Source organism: Liolophura sinensis, chromosome 4 (assembly GCF_032854445.1).
Source record: "Liolophura sinensis isolate JHLJ2023 chromosome 4, CUHK_Ljap_v2, whole genome shotgun sequence".
NCBI lineage: Eukaryota > Metazoa > Mollusca > Polyplacophora > Chitonida > Chitonidae > Liolophura > Liolophura sinensis.
The window spans coordinates 2783962-2807031 of record NC_088298.1 but is presented as its reverse complement, the minus strand read 5'-3'; the positions used below and the strand labels follow the sequence as shown (position 1 = coordinate 2807031).

General features: G+C 43.2%; 1 protein-coding gene across 1 annotated transcript in view; it reads left to right on the top strand.

The window, feature by feature from the left end:
* Nucleotides 1-23070, top strand: part of LOC135464689 (uncharacterized) — a 60978-nt gene that overhangs the window by 31330 nt on the left and 6578 nt on the right. Inside the window, exons 17-27 of the mRNA XM_064742189.1 lie at nucleotides 1886-2057; nucleotides 10609-10737; nucleotides 12086-12241; nucleotides 13131-13929; nucleotides 14260-14428; nucleotides 15568-15636; nucleotides 15917-15993; nucleotides 16783-16925; nucleotides 18091-18187; nucleotides 18776-18889; nucleotides 22381-22589. Of these exons, the coding sequence (XP_064598259.1) occupies nucleotides 1886-2057; nucleotides 10609-10737; nucleotides 12086-12241; nucleotides 13131-13929; nucleotides 14260-14428; nucleotides 15568-15636; nucleotides 15917-15993; nucleotides 16783-16925; nucleotides 18091-18187; nucleotides 18776-18889; nucleotides 22381-22589 (2134 nt within the window). The remainder of the gene's footprint in view (nucleotides 1-1885; nucleotides 2058-10608; nucleotides 10738-12085; nucleotides 12242-13130; nucleotides 13930-14259; nucleotides 14429-15567; nucleotides 15637-15916; nucleotides 15994-16782; nucleotides 16926-18090; nucleotides 18188-18775; nucleotides 18890-22380; nucleotides 22590-23070) is intronic.

Genomic DNA, 23070 nt, shown 5'->3' with positions numbered 1-23070 from the left:
GGGTGATTTTTTGTGATGGCAGTGGGGAGTCGGCATCTTTTATAATCGCAGGAGGTGAGGCTAGTGTGAAGCAGGACCTTGAGTCATTGTTACGTCAAAAATTTATGTTGGTGCAACCTCTATAATGCTACAGTGTATCAGCCTCTACTGTGGCGTTTTGTGTTTATTAATTCATAGTATGCTGTCATTCAGTATTAGGGGATTGGGAAAGGAACGTTTGATGTCAATAAAATGATCCCGTAGTCATGCTGTTTGGCATTGAGCTTTTGACAGATTGCCAGGCCCAAAACATTTTTCTAAATCAGTAAGGCAGCGGAATTAGGATTCTAGCTACAGTCTCTTCGTACAAGCGAGCCCAGTATTTGAAGAAGTTTGTTATTTACTGTTAGCTGAATATAGAACATTAGCATCTTCCTAAAGTTCTAATTAGCCCTTCACCTTTGACATTTCAAATCCAAAGGCTTTCTTCATACATGATGACAAAATATACAAGACAGTTTGTCAGCTACCTGACAAAAGAGTGGTAGTTTCCATTTTCCCTTAACCCAGAATAATTTTTTGATTATGTAATCAATAGTGAGTCTGCCATCAACCTGCGGATGGTTGTGGGTTTCCCCTGAGCTCTGCCAGTTTTCCTCTTATCATAACACTGGTCGCCGTTGTATAAGTGTAATATTCTTGAGTATGGCGTAAAACAGTAATGAATAAATAAATAATGAATATTTATTTTTTGTAAATATCCATAAATGAAATGTTTATCTTAAGAGAAAAGACGCTTAATCCTCGACCAAATGCATTTATGCATCAATAAACTATCCTAGATAATGTTTAAAAACCATCTATGCATAAGTTGTATTTAATGATTTCTGTGATACCCATTGGTCATTAGTGGGGACCCGTCCTACACCTGGCAGTAAGACATTAACAGCATTATATTAATGTCAATAATGATATAATAACATTGAAATGTAGGGCTGGGGCCTCCGTGGCTCAGTTGGTTAGCGCAGCGTAATGACCCAGGAGCCTCTCACCAATGCGGTCGCTGTGAGTTCAAGTCCAGCTCATGCTGGCTTCCTCTCCAGTTGTAAGGGGGGAAGTCTGCCCGCAACCTGCGGATGGTTGTGGGTTTCTCCCCCCCCCAGGTTCTGCCCGGTTTCCTTCCACCATAATGTTGGCCGCCGTCGTATAAGTGAAATATTCTTGAGTACGGCGTAAAACACCAATCAAATAGCAAATAAATAAATAATATAGGGCTTAACTGACAATCATCTTTTGATGTAACATTGGCTCAAGGTTCTTCTGTAAGTGCCACCTTACAGGTTTATTAATGTCGCCTTGCCCATGGGATGTACTACATAATAACTGCACCTCTGTGGCCGAGGCTGTTAGCATGCCATCATGGCTGCCTTTCTCTTCGGCCATAGGTGGGAAGGTCTGTCAGCAACCTGCATATGGTTTTAGGCTTCCCCTGGGCTCTGCTTTGTTTCCTGACACCATAACTTCTGGATTGCTGTTGTATAAGTGAAATATTTTTGTGTATGCCGAAAAACATCGATCAAATAAATAAATAAAATCTAAATTAAACTTGATAAAGCTATATGTGCAGGTTCATTTTTGTCACTTCAAATTAAAGTTCCAAAACCAGCTGTATCTGTGAATAAATTTTGCGTTATGTGGAATCAATGATTTTGATGATTCTGATTAGCTGTTTCCATGTAATATAACTTGTTTTAAATGTTGTCCGATTTCAAGGAAAAAAAAAAGAAATATTTTCATATTCTTATTAGGGCCCCTTGCACAGATCAAGTTCAAGAAGAAGTTGTCTGCAAATTTCACATAATTTTAAGTTATGATATAAATTTTGTGAATTGTGTTTCCATCACAGTGCGCAAGGGTTGCCTAACCAGATTGAAGAGGACCTGGTAAAGGCTCTGCTGTCACAGCTTAACAGCAAGAGGCACACAACCCAGAAAGACAGTATTTGGATGCTTGGAGAGCTGGGATTTGACAGCAAGGAAATCATCATGGGATTGATGCCCAAACTGGTGGACAATAGTGTAAGGAGAGGAATTGCTCAGTGTACATATAGTGTAAAGGTGGGGATTAAGGGACAAGGAGAACACAGTGTGACTGATGTCCAAACTGGTGAACAGTAGTGTAAGGAGAGGAATTGCTCAGTGTACATATAGTGTAAAGGTGGGGATTAAGGGACAAGGAGAACACGATTGGGCTGATGTCCAAACTGGTGGACAATAATGTAAGGAGAGGAATTGCTCAGTGTACATATAGTGTAAAGGTGGGGATTAAGGGACAAGGAGAACACAGTGTGACTGATGTCCAAACTGGTGAACAGTAGTGTAAGGAGAGGAATTGCTCAGTGTACATATAGTGTAAAGGTGGGGATTAAGGGACAAGGAGAACACGATTGGGCTGATGTCCAAACTGGTGGACAATAGTGTAAGGAGAGGAATTGCTCAGTGTACATATAGTGTAAAGGTGGGGATTAAGGGACAAGGAGAACACGATGTGACTGATGTCCAAACTGGTGGACAATAGTGTAAGGAGAGGAATTGCTCAGTGTACATATAGTGTAAAGGTGGGGATTAAGGGACAAGGAGAACACGATGGGGCTGATGTCCAAACTGGTGGACAATAGTGTAAGGAGAGGAATTGCTCAGTGTACATATAGTGTAAAGGTGGGGATTAAGGGAAAGGAGAACACAATGTGACTGATGTCCAAACTGGTGGACAATAGTGTAATGAGAGGAATTGCTCAGTGTACATATAGTGTAAAGGTGGGGATTAAGGGACAAGGAGAACACGATGTGACTGATGCCCAAACTGGTGGACAATAGTGTAATGAGAGGAATTGCTCAGTGTACATATAGTGTAAAGGTGGGGATTAAGGGACAAGGAGAACACGATGGGGCTGATGTCCAAACTGGTGGACAATAGTGTAAGGGGAGGAATTCCTCAGTGTACATATAGTGTAAAGGTGGGGATTAAGGGACAAGGAGAACACGATGGGGCTGATGTCCAAACTGGTGGACAGTAGTGTAAGGAGAGGAATTGCTCAGTGTACATATAGTGTAAAGGTGGGGATTAAGGGATAAGGAGAACACGATGGGGCTGATGTCCAAACTGGTGGACAGTAGTGTAAGGGGAGGAATTGCTCAGTGTACATATAGTGTAAAGGTGGGGATTAAGGGACAAGGAGAACACGATGGGGCTGATGTCCAAACTGGTGGACAGTAGTGTAAGGGGAGGAATTGCTCAGTGTACATATAGTGTAAAGGTGGGGATTAAGGGACAAGGAGAACACGATGGGGCTGATGTCCAAACTGGTGGACAATAGTGTAAGGGAGGAATTCCTCAGTGTACATATAGTGTAAAGGTGGGGATTAAGGGACAAGGAGAACACGATGGGGCTGATGTCCAAACTGGTGGACAGTAGTGTAAGGGGAGGAATTGCTCAGTGTACATATAGTGTAAAGGTGGGGATTAAGGAACAAGGAGAACACGATGGGGCTGATGTCCCAAACTGGTGGACAATAGTGTAAGGGGAGGAATTCCTCAGTGTACATATAGTGTAAAGGTGGGGATTAAGGGACAAGGAGAACACGATGGGGCTGATGTCCAAACTGGTGGACAATAGTGTAAGGAGAGGAATTGCTCAGTGTACATATAGTGTAAAGGTGGGGATTAAGGACAAGGAGAACACGATGGGGCTGATGTCCAAACTGGTGGACAATAGTGTAAGGAGAGGAATTCCTCAGTGTACATATAGTGTAAAGGTGGGGATTAAGGGACAAGGAGAACACGATGGGGCTGATGTCCAAACTGGTGGACAATAGTGTAAGGAGAGGAATTGCTCAGTGTACATATAGTGTAAAGGTGGGGATTAAGGGACAAGGAGAACACGATGGGGCTGATGTCCAAACTGGTGGACAATAGTGTAAGGAGAGGAATTGCTCAGTGTACATATAGTGTAAAGGTGGGGATTAAGGGACAAGGAGAACATGATGGGGCTGATGTCCAAACTGGTGGACAATAGTGTAAGGAGAGGAATTGCTCAGTGTACATATAGTGTAAAGGTGGGGATTAAGGAACAAGGAGAACACGATGGGGCTGATGTCCAAACTGGTGGACAGTAGTGTAAGGGGAGGAATTGCTCAGTGTACATATAGTGTAAAGGTGGGGATTAAGGGACAAGGAGAACACGATGGGGCTGATGTCCAAACTGGTGGACAATAGTGTAAGGGGAGGAATTCCTCAGTGTACATATAATGTAAAGGTGGGGATTAAGGGACAAGGAGAACACGATGTGACTGATGTCCAAACTGGTGGACAATAGTGTAAGGAGAGGAATTGCTCAGTGTACATATAGTGTAAAGGTGGGGATTAAGGGACAAGGAGAACATGATGGGGCTGATGTCCAAACTGGTGGACAATAGTGTAAGGAGAGGAATTGCTCAGTGTACATATAGTGTAAAGGTGGGGATTAAGGGACAAGGAGAACACGATGGGGCTGATGTCCAAACTGGTGGACAATAGTGTAAGGGGAGGAATTCCTCAGTGTACATATAATGTAAAGGTGGGGATTAAGGGACAAGGAGAACACGATGTGACTGATGTCCAAACTGGTGGACAATAGTGTAAGGAGAGGAATTGCTCAGTGTACATATAGTGTAAAGGTGGGGATTAAGGAACAAGGAGAACACGATGGGGCTGATGTCCAAACTGGTGGACAGTAGTGTAAGGGGAGGAATTGCTCAGTGTACATATAGTGTAAAGGTGGGGATTAAGGGACAAGGAGAACACGATGTGACTGATGTCCAAACTGGTGGACAATAGTGTAATGAGAGGAATTGCTCAGTGTACATATAGTGTAAAGGTGGGGATTAAGGGACAAGGAGAACATGATGGGGCTGATGTCCAAACTGGTGGACAGTAGTGTAAGGGGAGGAATTGCTCAGTGTACATATAGTGTAAAGGTGGGGATTAAGGGACAAGGAGAACACGATGGGGCTGATGTCCAAACTGGTGGACAATAGTGTAAGGGGAGGAATTCCTCAGTGTACATATAATGTAAAGGTGGGGATTAAGGAACAAGGAGAACATGATGGGGCTGATGTCCAAACTGGTGGACAGTAGTGTAAGGGGAGGAATTGCTCAGTGTACATATAGTGTAAAGGTGGGGATTAAGGAACAAGGAGAACACGATGTGACTGATGCCCAAACTGGTGGACAATAGTGTAAGGAGAGGAATTGCTCAATGTACATATAGTGTAAAGGTGGGGATTAAGGGACAAGGAGAACACAATGTGACTGATGTCCAAACTGGTGGACAATAGTGTAAGGAGATGAATTGCTCAGTGTACATATAGTGTAAAGGTGGGGATTAAGGGACAAGGAGAACACGATGGGGCTGATGTCCAAACTGGTGGACAATAGTGTAAGGGGAGGAATTCCTCAGTGTACATATAGTGTAAAGGTGGGGATTAAGGGACAAGGAGAACACAATGTGACTGATGTCCAAACTGGTGGACAATAGTGTAAGGAGATGAATTGCTGAGTGTACATATAGTGTAAAGGTGGGGATTAAAGGACAAGGAGAACACGATGTGACTGATGCCCAAACTGGTGGACAATAGTGTAATGAGAGGAATTGCTCAGTGTACATATAGTGTAAAGGTGGGGATTAAGGGACAAGGAGAACACGATGGGGCTGATGTCCAAACTGGTGGACAGTAGTGTAATGGGAGGAATTCCTCAGTGTACATATAGTGTAAAGGTGGGGATTAAGGAACAAGGAGAACACGATGGGGCTGATGTCCAAACTGGTGGACAATAGTGTAAGGGGAGGAATTCCTCAGTGTACATATAGTGTAAAGGTGGGGATTAAGGGATAAGGAGAACACGATGGGGCTGATGTCCAAACTGGTGGACAATAGTGTAATGAGAGGAATTGCTCAGTGTACATATAGTGTAAAGGTGGGGATTAAGGGACAAGGAGAACACGATGGGGCTGATGTCCAAACTGGTGGACAGTAGTGTAAGGGGAGGAATTCCTCAGTGTACATATAGTGTAAAGGTGGGGATTAAGGGACAAGGAGAACACGATGGGGCTGATGTCCAAACTGGTGGACAATAGTGTAAGGGGAGGAATTCCTCAGTGTACATATAGTGTAAAGGTGGGGATTAAGGGACAAGGAGAACACGATGTGACTGATGTCCAAACTGGTGGACAATAGTGTAAGGAGAGGAATTGCTCAGTGTACATATAGTGTAAAGGTGGGGATTAAGGGACAAGGAGAACACGATGGGGCTGATGTCCAAACTGGTGGACAATAGTGTAAGGAGAGGAATTGCTCAGTGTACATATAGTGTAAAGGTGGGGATTAAGGGAAAGGAGAACACAATGTGACTGATGTCCAAACTGGTGGACAATAGTGTAATGAGAGGAATTGCTCAGTGTACATATAGTGTAAAGGTGGGGATTAAGGGACAAGGAGAACACGATGTGACTGATGCCCAAACTGGTGGACAATAGTGTAATGAGAGGAATTGCTCAGTGTACATATAGTGTAAAGGTGGGGATTAAGGGACAAGGAGAACACGATGGGGCTGATGTCCAAACTGGTGGACAATAGTGTAAGGGGAGGAATTCCTCAGTGTACATATAGTGTAAAGGTGGGGATTAAGGGACAAGGAGAACACGATGGGGCTGATGTCCAAACTGGTGGACAGTAGTGTAAGGAGAGGAATTGCTCAGTGTACATATAGTGTAAAGGTGGGGATTAAGGGATAAGGAGAACACGATGGGGCTGATGTCCAAACTGGTGGACAGTAGTGTAAGGGGAGGAATTGCTCAGTGTACATATAGTGTAAAGGTGGGGATTAAGGAACAAGGAGAACACGATGGGGCTGATGTCCAAACTGGTGGACAATAGTGTAAGGGGAGGAATTCCTCAGTGTACATATAGTGTAAAGGTGGGGATTAAGGGACAAGGAGAACACGATGGGGCTGATGTCCAAACTGGTGGACAGTAGTGTAAGGGGAGGAATTGCTCAGTGTACATATAGTGTAAAGGTGGGGATTAAGGGACAAGGAGAACACGATGGGGCTGATGTCCAAACTGGTGGACAATAGTGTAAGGGAGGAATTCCTCAGTGTACATATAGTGTAAAGGTGGGGATTAAGGGACAAGGAGAACACGATGGGGCTGATGTCCAAACTGGTGGACAGTAGTGTAAGGGGAGGAATTGCTCAGTGTACATATAGTGTAAAGGTGGGGATTAAGGAACAAGGAGAACACGATGGGGCTGATGTCCAAACTGGTGGACAATAGTGTAAGGGGAGGAATTCCTCAGTGTACATATAGTGTAAAGGTGGGGATTAAGGGACAAGGAGAACACGATGGGGCTGATGTCCAAACTGGTGGACAATAGTGTAAGGAGAGGAATTGCTCAGTGTACATATAGTGTAAAGGTGGGGATTAAGGACAAGGAGAACACGATGGGGCTGATGTCCAAACTGGTGGACAATAGTGTAAGGAGAGGAATTCCTCAGTGTACATATAGTGTAAAGGTGGGGATTAAGGGACAAGGAGAACACGATGGGGCTGATGTCCAAACTGGTGGACAATAGTGTAAGGAGAGGAATTGCTCAGTGTACATATAGTGTAAAGGTGGGGATTAAGGGACAAGGAGAACACGATGGGGCTGATGTCCAAACTGGTGGACAATAGTGTAAGGAGAGGAATTGCTCAGTGTACATATAGTGTAAAGGTGGGGATTAAGGGACAAGGAGAACATGATGGGGCTGATGTCCAAACTGGTGGACAATAGTGTAAGGAGAGGAATTGCTCAGTGTACATATAGTGTAAAGGTGGGGATTAAGGAACAAGGAGAACACGATGGGGCTGATGTCCAAACTGGTGGACAGTAGTGTAAGGGGAGGAATTGCTCAGTGTACATATAGTGTAAAGGTGGGGATTAAGGGACAAGGAGAACACGATGGGGCTGATGTCCAAACTGGTGGACAATAGTGTAAGGGGAGGAATTCCTCAGTGTACATATAATGTAAAGGTGGGGATTAAGGGACAAGGAGAACACGATGTGACTGATGTCCAAACTGGTGGACAATAGTGTAAGGAGAGGAATTGCTCAGTGTACATATAGTGTAAAGGTGGGGATTAAGGGACAAGGAGAACATGATGGGGCTGATGTCCAAACTGGTGGACAATAGTGTAAGGAGAGGAATTGCTCAGTGTACATATAGTGTAAAGGTGGGGATTAAGGGACAAGGAGAACACGATGGGGCTGATGTCCAAACTGGTGGACAATAGTGTAAGGGGAGGAATTCCTCAGTGTACATATAATGTAAAGGTGGGGATTAAGGGACAAGGAGAACACGATGTGACTGATGTCCAAACTGGTGGACAATAGTGTAAGGAGAGGAATTGCTCAGTGTACATATAGTGTAAAGGTGGGGATTAAGGAACAAGGAGAACACGATGGGGCTGATGTCCAAACTGGTGGACAGTAGTGTAAGGGGAGGAATTGCTCAGTGTACATATAGTGTAAAGGTGGGGATTAAGGGACAAGGAGAACACGATGTGACTGATGTCCAAACTGGTGGACAATAGTGTAATGAGAGGAATTGCTCAGTGTACATATAGTGTAAAGGTGGGGATTAAGGGACAAGGAGAACATGATGGGGCTGATGTCCAAACTGGTGGACAGTAGTGTAAGGGGAGGAATTGCTCAGTGTACATATAGTGTAAAGGTGGGGATTAAGGGACAAGGAGAACACGATGGGGCTGATGTCCAAACTGGTGGACAATAGTGTAAGGGGAGGAATTCCTCAGTGTACATATAATGTAAAGGTGGGGATTAAGGAACAAGGAGAACATGATGGGGCTGATGTCCAAACTGGTGGACAGTAGTGTAAGGGGAGGAATTGCTCAGTGTACATATAGTGTAAAGGTGGGGATTAAGGAACAAGGAGAACACGATGTGACTGATGCCCAAACTGGTGGACAATAGTGTAAGGAGAGGAATTGCTCAATGTACATATAGTGTAAAGGTGGGGATTAAGGGACAAGGAGAACACAATGTGACTGATGTCCAAACTGGTGGACAATAGTGTAAGGAGATGAATTGCTCAGTGTACATATAGTGTAAAGGTGGGGATTAAGGGACAAGGAGAACACGATGGGGCTGATGTCCAAACTGGTGGACAATAGTGTAAGGGGAGGAATTCCTCAGTGTACATATAGTGTAAAGGTGGGGATTAAGGGACAAGGAGAACACAATGTGACTGATGTCCAAACTGGTGGACAATAGTGTAAGGAGATGAATTGCTGAGTGTACATATAGTGTAAAGGTGGGGATTAAAGGACAAGGAGAACACGATGTGACTGATGCCCAAACTGGTGGACAATAGTGTAATGAGAGGAATTGCTCAGTGTACATATAGTGTAAAGGTGGGGATTAAGGGACAAGGAGAACACGATGGGGCTGATGTCCAAACTGGTGGACAGTAGTGTAATGGGAGGAATTCCTCAGTGTACATATAGTGTAAAGGTGGGGATTAAGGAACAAGGAGAACACGATGGGGCTGATGTCCAAACTGGTGGACAATAGTGTAAGGGGAGGAATTCCTCAGTGTACATATAGTGTAAAGGTGGGGATTAAGGGATAAGGAGAACACGATGGGGCTGATGTCCAAACTGGTGGACAATAGTGTAATGAGAGGAATTGCTCAGTGTACATATAGTGTAAAGGTGGGGATTAAGGGACAAGGAGAACACGATGGGGCTGATGTCCAAACTGGTGGACAGTAGTGTAAGGGGAGGAATTCCTCAGTGTACATATAGTGTAAAGGTGGGGATTAAGGGACAAGGAGAACACGATGGGGCTGATGTCCAAACTGGTGGACAATAGTGTAAGGGGAGGAATTCCTCAGTGTACATATAGTGTAAAGGTGGGGATTAAGGGACAAGGAGAACACAATGTGACTGATGTCCAAACTGGAGGACAATAGTGTAAGGAGAGGAATTGCTCAGTGTACATATAGTGTAAAGGTGGGGATTAAGGGACAAGGAGAACACAATGTGACTGATGTCCAAACTGGTGGACAATAGTGTAAGGGGAGGAATTCCTCAGTGTACATATAGTGTAAAGGTGGGGATTAAAGGACAAGGAGAACACGATGGGGCTGATGTCCAAACTGGTGGACAGTAGTGTAAGGGGAGGAATTGCTCAGTGTACATATAGTGTAAAGGTGGGGATTAAGGGACAAGGAGAACACAATGTGACTGATGTCCAAACTGGTGGACAGTAGTGTAAGGGAGGAATTGCTCAGTGTACATATAGTGTAAAGGTGGGGATTAAGGGACAAGGAGATGGTTATTTGATAATGGTTTTAAATAATAGATATCACAGTTGATGTAGTGTTTTTGTGTCCTACTCTAATCAACAGCCAACCAGTGTGGTGATGAAGTCTGTCTTAATGTTGTTGATGGTTATATTATAATTTTTCAATAGGGAGAGCGTCGATCTCACAGTTGATGTGTTTATGTGTCCATTTCTAATTGGCAGCCAACCATACGTAATGAAGCTACACTGGCTATACAGAAGGTCCTCGGGGTGAACAACAAAGACGATCTTCTGGCCATCCTGGAAGCTAGAGGCTTTGTCAAGGGGTTCATGGACAACCTGGGCAACGAGGTATATGTCATTGGAGGTGATTGACCAAAAAAACTTGCCCAAAAGTGCATTCTTTTGGAAGTGTTATAAATTTATTTATTTGCTTATTTGATTGGTGTTTCAATAACAATAATTTGCTTGTACGATGATTATGTGGTGGTTTGGAATGTCCAGACTTAAGATGTCTTATTATGATTCAGTTGGAAAAGTTTTTAAAATTTTAATGAAACTGTTCCTCAGGACCGTTTTTTTCTAACAAAGGTCTTTTGATGCGTCATTCGTTTTAGCTTGTAGACATGAATTTTTCAGCGTATTTCTAATTTGCATAGAAGGGAAATAAAACTTTCTAGGAGTTTTAGGATTATATCGATGATGTTGAAGCACATTAATGTCATAGTGTTTATTTAGCTGCTAAACTTAGCTGTCACATCAATATCTCCAAGCAACTTTTTAAGATCTCTCAGAATCAGCCAAGATGGATCGCTGTAACAGCCACGGGCAGAACACTTGAATTAGCCAAGATGCATCACTGTAACAGCCACAGGCAGAACCCTTGAATTAGCCAAGATGCATCACTGTAACAGCCACAGGCAGAACCCTTGAATTAGCCAAGATGCATCACTGTAACAGCCATGGTCAGAACCCTCAAATCAGCCAAGATACATCACTGTAACAGTCATGAGCAGAACCCTCGAATCAGCCAAGATGCATCACTGTAACAGCCAGGGGTAGAACCCTCGAATCAGCCAAGATCCATCACTGTAATAGCCAGGGGTAGAACCCTCGAATCAGCCAAGATGCATCACTGTAATAGCCAGGAGTAGAACCCTCGAATCAGCCAAGATGCATCACTGTAATAGCCAGGGGTAGAACCCTCGAATCAGCCAAGATGCATCACTGTAATAGTCAGGGGTAGAACCCTCGAATCAGCAAGGATGCATCATTGTAATAGCCAGGGGCAGAACCCTCGAATCAGCAAAGATGCATTACTGTAACAGCCAGGGGTAGAACCCTCGAATCAGCAAAGATGCATCACTGTAACAGCCAGGGGTAGAACCCTCGAATCAGCCAAGATGCATCACTGTAACAGCCACGGGTAGAACCCTCGAATCAGCAAAGATGCATCACTGTAACAGCCAGGGGTAGAACCCTCGAATCAGCAAAGATGCATCACTGTAATAGCCAGGGATAGAACCCTCGAATCAGCAAAGATGCATCACTGTAACAGCCACGGGTAGAACCCTCGAATCAGCAAAGATGCATCACTGTAACAGCTACGGGTAGAATTTTAGGTCTTTTTGACTGTTTATATGTATTATGTTGTAATTCATTGGAGTTCACAACTTGGTTGTATCTTTGTACTCGACAGGAGGAGATTTTCCAGCGTCTCGCCCGACAAGCAGAGGGAGTTTTATTTCCAGTCATTGAGAACCGTCTAATGGGCTGGCTTGACGACACTTCTAAACCATATGCTGATGCTTCCCTGAAGAAACCTGCAAATTTACAGTACAATACAGCTAGTGCGGTTAGTCCATTAATGTGGATATTTCCTCTTGTTTATTTATGATGGTCCCATTCAAATGAAAATGAGGTTATCTTGAGTGGGTGTCACTGAGCCCATGTGTGATAGGATTCTGACAAAACTACATTGGTTGGAGTGGTCAATTTCAGGTCTTCACAAAAAGTAGAACTTTATCCATCTACACAGAATAATGACTTCAGAATATGCTTGAATAAACAGCTTGCAAACATGGGAAAAGGTTGAAGAATGACAGTAGGAAGTTTAATGACTGAAGTTTCGAATTAAGTCTAATATCGCTTCATGATCTTGGGGCCAGGCCAAGCTCTGCACTTAAGGCTGGGGCAGAAGCGGGGTAAGCTGGATTAAAACTTATGACTTTATTGGTTTATAAAAGGTCAAAACAAGCTAGTGCTTTAACCATCAGAGCCAGCAAGGGACCCAATATTAAAAAAAAAATGAATAACGCTGTGAGAAAAGGGACAAACAGCAATTTGGTTTTATGATAAAGAAATTTCTTTGGCTACAGGGCAGATTATCTGCCAGCTAGAGATAATGTAAAAGTCATAAAAATTTTTTTTGATCCTTTCAAACCGCTTAGAGAGAACCGAATGAGCTACTTTAAAATAGAAGTAAGTGCTCTTCAAACGTCTTCCTGACCAAAAGTGCGACCATGTGGTTGTGTGGTGTCCAGTGAAATGCATAGGCAGCATGAGAGACACTGACCATAAGACTAACACGTGATAAACAGCTGCTAGTTGACTTAAAAGCTTAATTGAGGCCCATTTCCATGAAGCTATTACTTGGTTGTCTGATAATCTATGTGCTTGGAAAATTCCCAGAGGAAAGCGTTAGTGTAGGTAGTCCATTGATGTATTCCTCTGTTCATTTTCAGACTCATAAGAAAAGACGGGCAAGTAAGGCAGGTAAGGATTCTTTCAGGGCAGACGATCAGGTTACACCTCAAAAGGGCAAGAAAGGGACGTCTAGTCATCAAAGGAAGAGGAGGAGTTCCGTTGCTAAGCCCCCTGCGGCCTTTGTCACCAAATCGTCCACCTCAAAAAGTAAGAGCACTGGCACGGCTGACTCAAAGAAAAAGTCAATACACCCCAAGGAGACGGGTGTTCGAAAAAGAGCGTCTGGGGAGAGAAAGAGCATGATGTCATCTTTGTCCTCGTCTTCCTCAGAGGATGTGTCCTGGCAGATGCCGAACATCGACGAGGACAAGCCGGAAGAGGAGGATGAAGGGCTGAGAAACCGTCAAAAAAGCTACACCGTCATCATGGATATACCCGAATTGCCAAACTCTGACGACCTCCATCAGAGACAGGTGTCGGCGACTCACCACCGCTCCATGGCGATAGATATGCCATCTCCCATGGAGCCCGCACTGCTGGCGGATACTGTCCATGGAGTAATGAATCAGGCCAGGCTGGGCGGTGTCCACACTGGCAGACAGCGTATGAAGACAACCATGCTGCCAGAAGAAGAAGAACCTGACCTGGCCGATACAGTCACTAATGGCATGATGATGGCAGGGTTTGCAGAACACTTGCAGTCGAGCAGCAGGCAGCACCTGAGCCATGCACAGTTCATGGACAGAAAGGAGGATCTGCTGACCAGGAAGTTTGTGGACGATTACTCGGCGCACGATGACTTGCTGTGGAATTATGACAACAAGGAATTCCAACCTGGTAATTGCAGTAAAACTAATGGCTGGATTAACGGGGGAAAGATTTCGAGAAAGCCAGCCAGTAATGTTGGCATCTGTATAACATGGAACACATAAAATAATGTAAAAATTTATGATTCTAAGTTTCATAAGAAGAAAAAAGGTTTAAACATTCCTAATTCTTCTAAAACCTAAAAGCTTGGTGTGTAAAAATGCTCTATCAGAAGCATGTGAAAAGGCCGAAAAAATGACACTTTTGATGCCAACACCTAAGTTTTTCTGGTAAGAATTTAATCAAACTTTACAAAAATTCCAGTTGACCATATATTGCATTACACGGTTTTTTTATCAGACGAAAACTTTCCTCAGTCCAAGGATATTCCCACTGGGGCTTTAAAGGACAAGGAAAAACAAAAAACAGACAAGCTGTCTACCAGTAAGGGGTCAGGAATGGGGACGACCATGCCTCGGGCTGCTGACCAAAAGAGATCCCGTGCTGAGAACCGCAACAAATTACAAAGGTGAGGGGGTGAACATTTTGATGTGTTACAGATGTTAACAGGTGTAAATATCCAGTCACATTAAAGCTGTTAAGGGAGGTAAACATCCTGACGCATTACAGATGTTAAGGGAGATGAACATCCTGATGCATTACAGATGTTAAGGGAGGTGAGCATTCTGATGCATTACAGATGTTAAGGGAGGTGAAAATCCTGATGCATTACAGATGTTAAGGGTTGTAAACATCCTGAATCATTCCAGGTGTTAAGGGAGGTAAACATACTGATGCGTTACTGGTGTTAAAGGATGTAAACATCCAGACCCATTACAGCTGTTAAGGGGTGTAAACATCCAGAAGCATTACAGGTGTTAAAGGATGTACACATCCTGATGCATTACAGGTGTTAATGGGTGTAAACATATTGGCGCATTACAGATGTTAACGGGTGAAAACATCCTGATGCATTACAGGTGTTAAGGGGTGAAAACATCCTGATAGATTACGTGTGTAAGGGACGTAAACATCCGGACGCCGTACAGGTGTTAAGGGGTGTAAACATCTTGATAAATTACATGTGTAAGGGGTGAAAACATCCAGACGCTTCACAGGTGTTAAAGGATGTAAACATCACAACACATTACAGGTGTTAAGGGGTGAAAACATCCAGACGCATCACAGGTGTTAAAGGATGTGAACATCAGAACACATTACAGGTGTTAAGGGGTGTAAACATCCTGACAGATTACATGTGTAAGGGGTGTAAACATCCAGACACATTACAGGTGTTAAAGGATGTAAACATCACAACACATTACAGGTGTTAAGGGGTGTAAACATCCTGATAGATTACATGTGTAAGGGACGTAAACATCCAGACGTGTTACAGGTGTTAAGGGGTGTAACATCCTAATAGATTACATGTGTAAGTGGTGTAAACATCCAGACACATTACAGGTGTTAAAGATGTAAACATCCAGACACATCACAGGTGTTAAAGGATGTAAACATCACAACACATTACAGGTGTTAAGGGGTGAAAACATACAGATGCATTACAGATGTTAATTCAACACTTATTTGTAAATGATTAAAGTATGTATTTCTTAACTCAGAATATATGATGACTGGTGTATACAAGCAGATGTTTCTCTGTCGCAGCTTAGCGGTATCTGAGGAGGAGAGAGTAATGTCTGCAACACCCTCTACACCTGTGGATCATGCTGAGAGGTGAGTTCCATGTGGTAATTTGGGCATGTATGGGGCGGTTGTTGTTGGAAAAGCTTTGAGCACTAGTACTGTGTGCTGATGTATAAAACAACTACAGAAATAAACTGAGATATATCATTTTAATTTGCTTTTAGATTGTTAAAAGTGAATGTTTTTTTTGGAGTTAAGAAGTAGGCTGGAAAATGTGAATTTTGGGACACAAGATCTGATTGTGAAACAAATTCTTGAGTGTGGCGTCAAGAAGAAGTCATGATCTAATCTGAATGTTTTACCTATCCAGGAAACTCCACCCGCGACACTCGTTCATCTATCGTCATTATGAGAACCAAGATGCATCTAAGAAGATGGCAGTTAAAGGTACATGTAAGACTTGTCTCAGAATTTCATGTGCATGACAAACAACAAAGCTGCTTGAACGCTACATGCATTGCTTTGTTTTTGTTTTCCAATACAGAGTACAGGTATGTGATGTGGAAGTACATATAGAGGTGCAAAAAAGTTCTTGGGGCATAAAAATGACTTTGAACTACAGAAATTAAGGACATGTAGCCTATATTCGTGACGTCAGTGATGAGAGCTATCCAAACAACTTTGTTGGGTGAGATCACGAATTCTGGGAGCTAAGCAGGTCTCTCGTTCCCATTATGTTCATCAATCATGTCATTTCTGACTGTTTCGGACCATTAACCAAAAGTATGCATAAAACAGAGGGCTTCTGAAGAAATATAAAAGTAAAATAAAACAAAATAAGCCTCTAAAATGAGTTTTTTTCTTCAGGTTTTGGACATGTCTTTCTCCATTTCCTTAAAACCATACTCTTTGTTTCATAGCAAGTAGGAAATTAGTTGAGTTTTAATTGAGGTTTAATTGCATGTAAAAATGTCTGTCTTTTGTTTTTATTTTATGTTATTGATCGAAAACCAAACAATTCTGGCCTCCTGGTTTTAAAACATTCATGTTCTATATTTATTTATTTGATTGATATTTTATGCTGTTCTCAAGAATATTTAGCTTCTACTGTGGCCGCCAGCGTTATGGGGGGTGGAAACAGGGCATGTTCTATAAATGAGTCCTGTGATATAGCCAAAGTACTGCCAAAGCGGCTTTAAACCCGGATATTTCACTCATTCACTATTTGTTGCACAGAAACCCCACAACAGGTCCAAGAAAAGGGCGTTAAGGCTGAGAAGGTGGCATTTAGCAGGGAGGGGGAGGGCTCCATAGCATCTGACTCCGCACTCCTTAGTCAAGAGAGTCAGGACCAGTTCTCTGATCAGTTGTCACAGCAGGTGAGTCAGCCGTACATTGTTGGCCTAATGGAGAGAGAGTCCGCCTTTAAGTTACTGCCTTACTTGGCACTCAACACTGAGAGGTCAGAGCAAGGACTGTTTGGCTTGGTGTGAGTATAATGTGACTGGGTGGGGTGTCATGTCTGGTGTCTTCGGCATGATACGTCCGTGGTGGCATCAGTTTGGCAGCGTGGCCTCTCCCTGCCACAAGAAGACACAGTATATGTACACACACATCTAATGAATCCTTGTCATCATGTGACTGAAAAATTGTCAAGTATGATATTCAACCCCAAAGCATTCATTGACTCATTCATTCAATGTACATGTTTTTCCTAGGTCTACAATGCTAAAAACCCTTTGACCACTTGAATGAGCTAACCTTGTGTTACCACGGGTAACAGTAGTAGAGGCATGGCGAGGTTTAATAGAGGTGTGTGTAGCAGTTGTGTACATGCTGTACTGTATGTGTAAAGAAAGGGTTACCTGTGACTGTGTTTATGACACTCAGATAATCACAGTCACTCAGGTGGGTCGGCAGTTTTACTAAACTTGGGACAGAACTTATTTACAGGCAGATGTATTCCATTGTAGCCCTCATACATCTGTAGGAGATAAGTTTATTGGAAGCTTTAAATGGCCATGGCTTGTGTGGTGTACCTCTATGTAGGTGTTGTTACAGTAACCGTGCAGAACATTTTCAAAGGATTTGAACTCACACTTTTATGTTTACATGATTGTATTTATTTATTGATTGTTGCTTAAGACCATAAGTAAGAATTTTCAGCTCACTCAATGATGATTGCTTTTATGGGTGGATCGAGGAAACAGTACTTTCACAGGGTAAACCACCAACCTTCGGCAGGTTACTGAAAAAGGATTTCCATGTGTGGCTTGAATACCAATGTGCAAACTGTGTTGGTAGAAAGCAAGTTTTCTGGAAGAAAGATCGCTCAAATGTTGCCAGAAAATTGTTGATCATTTTTTGTCATGCAAAAGCCCTACAAGAAGTGAGAGTAGAGGAATCCACAAATCGGCTGTTTAAGGCCAGAATTGAACCCACACATGAAACTCTGGTGTAAATGAGATCACTGACTCTATAGGATCAGCAGATTTGTTTGTCTGTTATCCTGTGCCTATAGACGTATGTGCGATTTTGTTGCAGTTGAACTCCAGTGTAAATGAGATCACTGACTCTGGCTTCGACTCCGGGATCAGCCAGGATGTGTCTGAGACATCCAGTTACAAAGGGGGAGGGATAGGTGAGTTGGGTCAAATGAATCAATGAGAAAATGATTATGGCTTAACATTGTGTTGGAAATCTTTCATCCATATTGTTGCTACATCAATGAGTTGGTAAGACATCACTATCATCACAATACATGCACCTCTTTACCTGTACCTGTCCACCACATGCCCGTTTTAACTACAAAACCATTACACTATAGAGAGTTTGTCTTTAGCCAGGGCCAATTTGCCAAAAACTCTTTGATTTTAATTTTTCTTAAAAATAGTTTTGATATTACTTCATCTTCATAGCATTAGCTGCAAGGTAAATTTTTTTGTCTCTCATCATTTCGCTCGTCGTTCACAATATTTACCAGTTGTGTATGAAAATGTGGAATTCACATTTTGACTTGCCATGAAGGACTTTGTGGAATCAGTGCCAGGATCATCGCCAGCATTCACAGAATCAAATTTCACATTTCGTGTTATCTCATTTCTGAGACTTTTTCAGATGTTGTGAACATAAAAGTTTTTGAAAAAGGCTGGCTGAGAAAAACTGAAGCTTTCAACAGGGAAGACTTTAAAACCTTGACTGATACCTGTAATTATGTCTCTCTTGGCAGGTGGCACGTTAATGGACAGAGGTTTGCCTTGTCTGTCCCCAGTCAAGTCTCTGCCAGACACTCCTGAGAGGGGGCAGGAGGACAAACGGACCCGTAGCACACCCAAGTTACCAGGTATGGTGATATATACCCATTCTCATTTCCACGCCACTCTAAGTTACCAGGCATGATGATATTTACCCATTCTGGTTTCCACACAGCTCCGAAGTTACCAGGCATGCTGATATATACCCATTCTCATTCCCACACCACCCTCAAGTTACCAGGCATGGTGATATCTACCCATTCTCATTCCCACACCACTCCCAAGTTACCAGGCATGGTGATATCTACTCATTCTTATTTCTTCACCACTCTGAAGTTACCAGGTATGGTGATATTTACCCATTCTGGTTTCCACACAGCTCCGAAGTTACCAGGCATGCTGATATATACCCATCCTCATTCCCACACCACCCTCAAGTTACCAGGCATGCTGATATATACCCATTCTCATTCCCACACCACCCTCAAGTTACCAGGCATGGTGATATCTACCCATTCTCATTCCCACACCACTCCCAAGTTACCAGGCATGGTGATATCTACTCATTCTTATTTCTTCACCACTCTGAAGTTACCAGGTATGGTGATAGCTACCCATTCTCATTTCCACACCACTCCCAAGTTACCAGGCATGGTGATATCTACCCATTCTCATTCCCACACCACTCCCAAGTTACCAGGCATGGTGATAGCTACCCATTCTCATTCCCACATCACTCTGAAGTTACCAGGTATGGTGATATCTATTCATTCTCATTTCCACACCACTCCCAAGTTACCAGGCATGGTGATATCTACCCATTCTCATTTCCACACCACTACCAAGTTACCAGGTATGGTGATAGCTACCCATTTCATTTCCACACCACCCCAGAGTTGCCAGGCATGGTGATAGCTACCCATTCTCATTCCCACACCACTCTGAAGTTACCAGGTATGGTGATATATACCCATTCTCATTCCCACACCACTCCCAAGTTACCAGGTATGGTGATATATACCCATTCTCATTTCCACACCACTCCCAAGTTACCAGGTATAGTGCTATATACCCATTCTCATTCCCACACCACTCTGAAGTTACCAGGTATGGTGATATATATCCATTCTCATTCCCACACCACTCCCAAGTTACCAGGCATGGTAATATCTACCCATTCTCATTTCCACACCACTCCCAAGTTACCAGGTATAGTGCTATATACCCATTCTCATTCCCACACCACTCCCAAGTTACCAGGTATGGTGATATATACCCATTCTCATTCCCACACCACTCCCAAGTTACCAGGCATGGTAATATCTACCCATTCTCATTTTCACACCACTCCCAAGTTACCAGGTATAGTGCTATATACCCATTCTCATTCCCACACCACTCTGAAGTTACCAGGTATGGTGATATATACCCATTCTCATTCCCACACCACTCCCAAGTTACCAGGCATGGTGATATATACCCATTCTCATTTCCACACCACTCTGAAGTTACCAGATATGGTGATATCTACCCATTCTCATTGCAACACCACTCCCAAGTTACCAGGTATAGTGCTATATACCCATTCTCATTTCCACACCACTCTGAAGTTACCAGGCATGGTGATAGCTACCCATTCTCATTTCCACACCACTCCCAAGTTACCAGGTGTAGTGATAACTACCCATTCTCATTCCCACACCACTCCCAAGTTACCAGATATGGTGATATATACCCATTCTCATTTCCACACCACTCCCAAGTTACCAGGTATGGTGATATATACCCATTCTCATTCCCACACCACTCCCAAGTTACCAGGTATAGTGCTATATACCCATTCTCATTCCCACACCAATCTGAAGTTACCAGGTATGGTGATGTCTACCCATTCTCATTCCCACACCACTCCCAAGTTACCAGATATGGTGATATATACCCATTCTCATTCCCACACCACTCCCAAGTTACCAGGCATGGTGATTTCTACCCATTCTCATTCCCACACCACTCCCAAGTTACCAGGTATGGTGATATATACCCATTCTCATTCCCACACCACTCCCAAGTTACCAGGCATGGTGATAGCTACCCATTCTCATTCCCACACCACTCTGAAGTTATCGGGTATGGTGATGTCTACCCATTCTCATTTCCACCCCACTCCCAAGTTACCAGGTATAGTGATTTATACCCATTCTCATTCCCACACCACTCTGAAGTTACCAGGTATGGTGATATATACCCATTCTCATTCCCACACCACTCTGAAGTTACCAGGTATGGTGATATATACCCATTCTCATTCCCACACCACTCTGAAGTTACCAGGTATGGTGATAGCTACCCATTCTCATTTCCACACCACTCCCAAGTTACCAGGCATGGTGATAGCTACCCATTCTCATTTCCACACCACTCCCAAGTTACCAGGCATGGTGATAGCTACCCATTCTCATTCCCACACCACTCTGAAGTTACCGGGTATGGTGATGTCTACCCATTCTCATTTCCACCCCACTCTGAAGTTACCAGGTATAGTGCTATATACCCATTCTTATTCCCACACCACTCTGAAGTTACCAGGCATGGTGATAGCTACCCATTCTCATTCCCACACCAGTCTGAAGTTACCGGGTATGGTGATAGCTACCCATTCTCATTCCCACACCACTCTGAAGTTACCGGGTATGGTGATAGCTACCCATTCTCATTTCCACACCACTCCCAAGTTACCAGGCATAGTGATATATACCCATTCTCATTTCCACACCACTCCCAAGTTACCAGGCATGGTGATAGCTACCCATTCTCATTCCCACACCACTCTGAAGTTACCGGGTATGGTGATATATACCCATTCTCATTTCCACACCACTCCCAAGTTACCAGGTGTAGTGATATATACCCCTTCTCATTCCCACACCACTCCCAAGTTACCAGGTGTAGTGATATATACCCCTTCTCATTCCCACACCACTCCCAAGTTACCAGGTGTAGTGATAACTACCCATTCTCATTCCCACACCACTCCCAAGTTACCAGGCATGGTGATATATACCCATTCTCATTTCCACCCCACTCCCAAGTTACCAGGTGTAGTGATAACTACCCATTCTCATTCCCACACCACCTCTGAGTTACCAGGTGTACTGATATTTACCCATTTTCATCCCCATATCGCTCCCAAGTTACCAGATGTGGTGATATTTACCCATTATTGTACAAGTGAATTCTTAAGTACAGTGTAAAACACCAATCAAATCAATAAATTGCTTGTTTGAATCTATCTAATGGTAGACAGGTACTTGGTGGTTGTTTATATATGCACCTGGGGTTGCATGCACAAAGTGATCATCAGTCTGTGTTCATTGTGAATCACTAAGATCTCGTAGCCTTAGCTTTCAATCAGCACTGTCTGACTTGAAGGGATTATAAGGTACGATAGTGCAAATGGACTCTGGCCGTCTCGTTTCCTGCACCTTGAAACCGACTGACTTCGGCTGTGAAAATTACTTGGGTACAAGGTTTAACACCAATCAAATAAATCCATTGGAGCTGTCTCCTCTTTATTCCTCAGAGCCCCCAGAGGGATGGAGAGACTTCTTTGACCGTCCATCAGCGCAGGAGAGGAGACGCCTGCAGATGGTGCGCCAGGACTTTGCTGAAGGAAGAACTAGACCCATGACTGTGATTCTGCCGCCAATCTCGTACGTCAAAGATAAAGTGACGTTTCAGCCAGGAAACTCTGGCTTCCGACTCCTTCAGAGAGTCAGCATCAAAGATAAGGTGAGTTTGTTGGTTTGTTTATTCACAGACAATTGGTTAGACACATATTCTTACATTTACATTGGAAGTGATGACCACAGTGTATTTACTCATTTAATTCAGTACAAGTTTTATGTCGGACTCAAGAATATCTCATTTATACAACAGCAGCCAGTATTATAGTGGGAGGAAACCAGTCAGCGCCCGGGGAAAACTTGGAGGCACACCCTCCCACATATGGGTGGAAAGGAAGCCAGCATTAGCTCACAGCAACACCATTGTTGAAAGGCTCCTGGGTCATTATGCTGCGCTGGAATGCTATAGCCATTACGCCTGGCCAAACAATATAACACTCATTCAGATATTGATTTCATATTCAATTTATTTATTTGAATATTTTTGACTTATATGACGGAGAATTTCATATTTGTTATGCAGGTGTCATGCATATTTATGTGAATTGCATTTGTACGTAAACTGCAGTTGTTTCGATCAAGTTTCT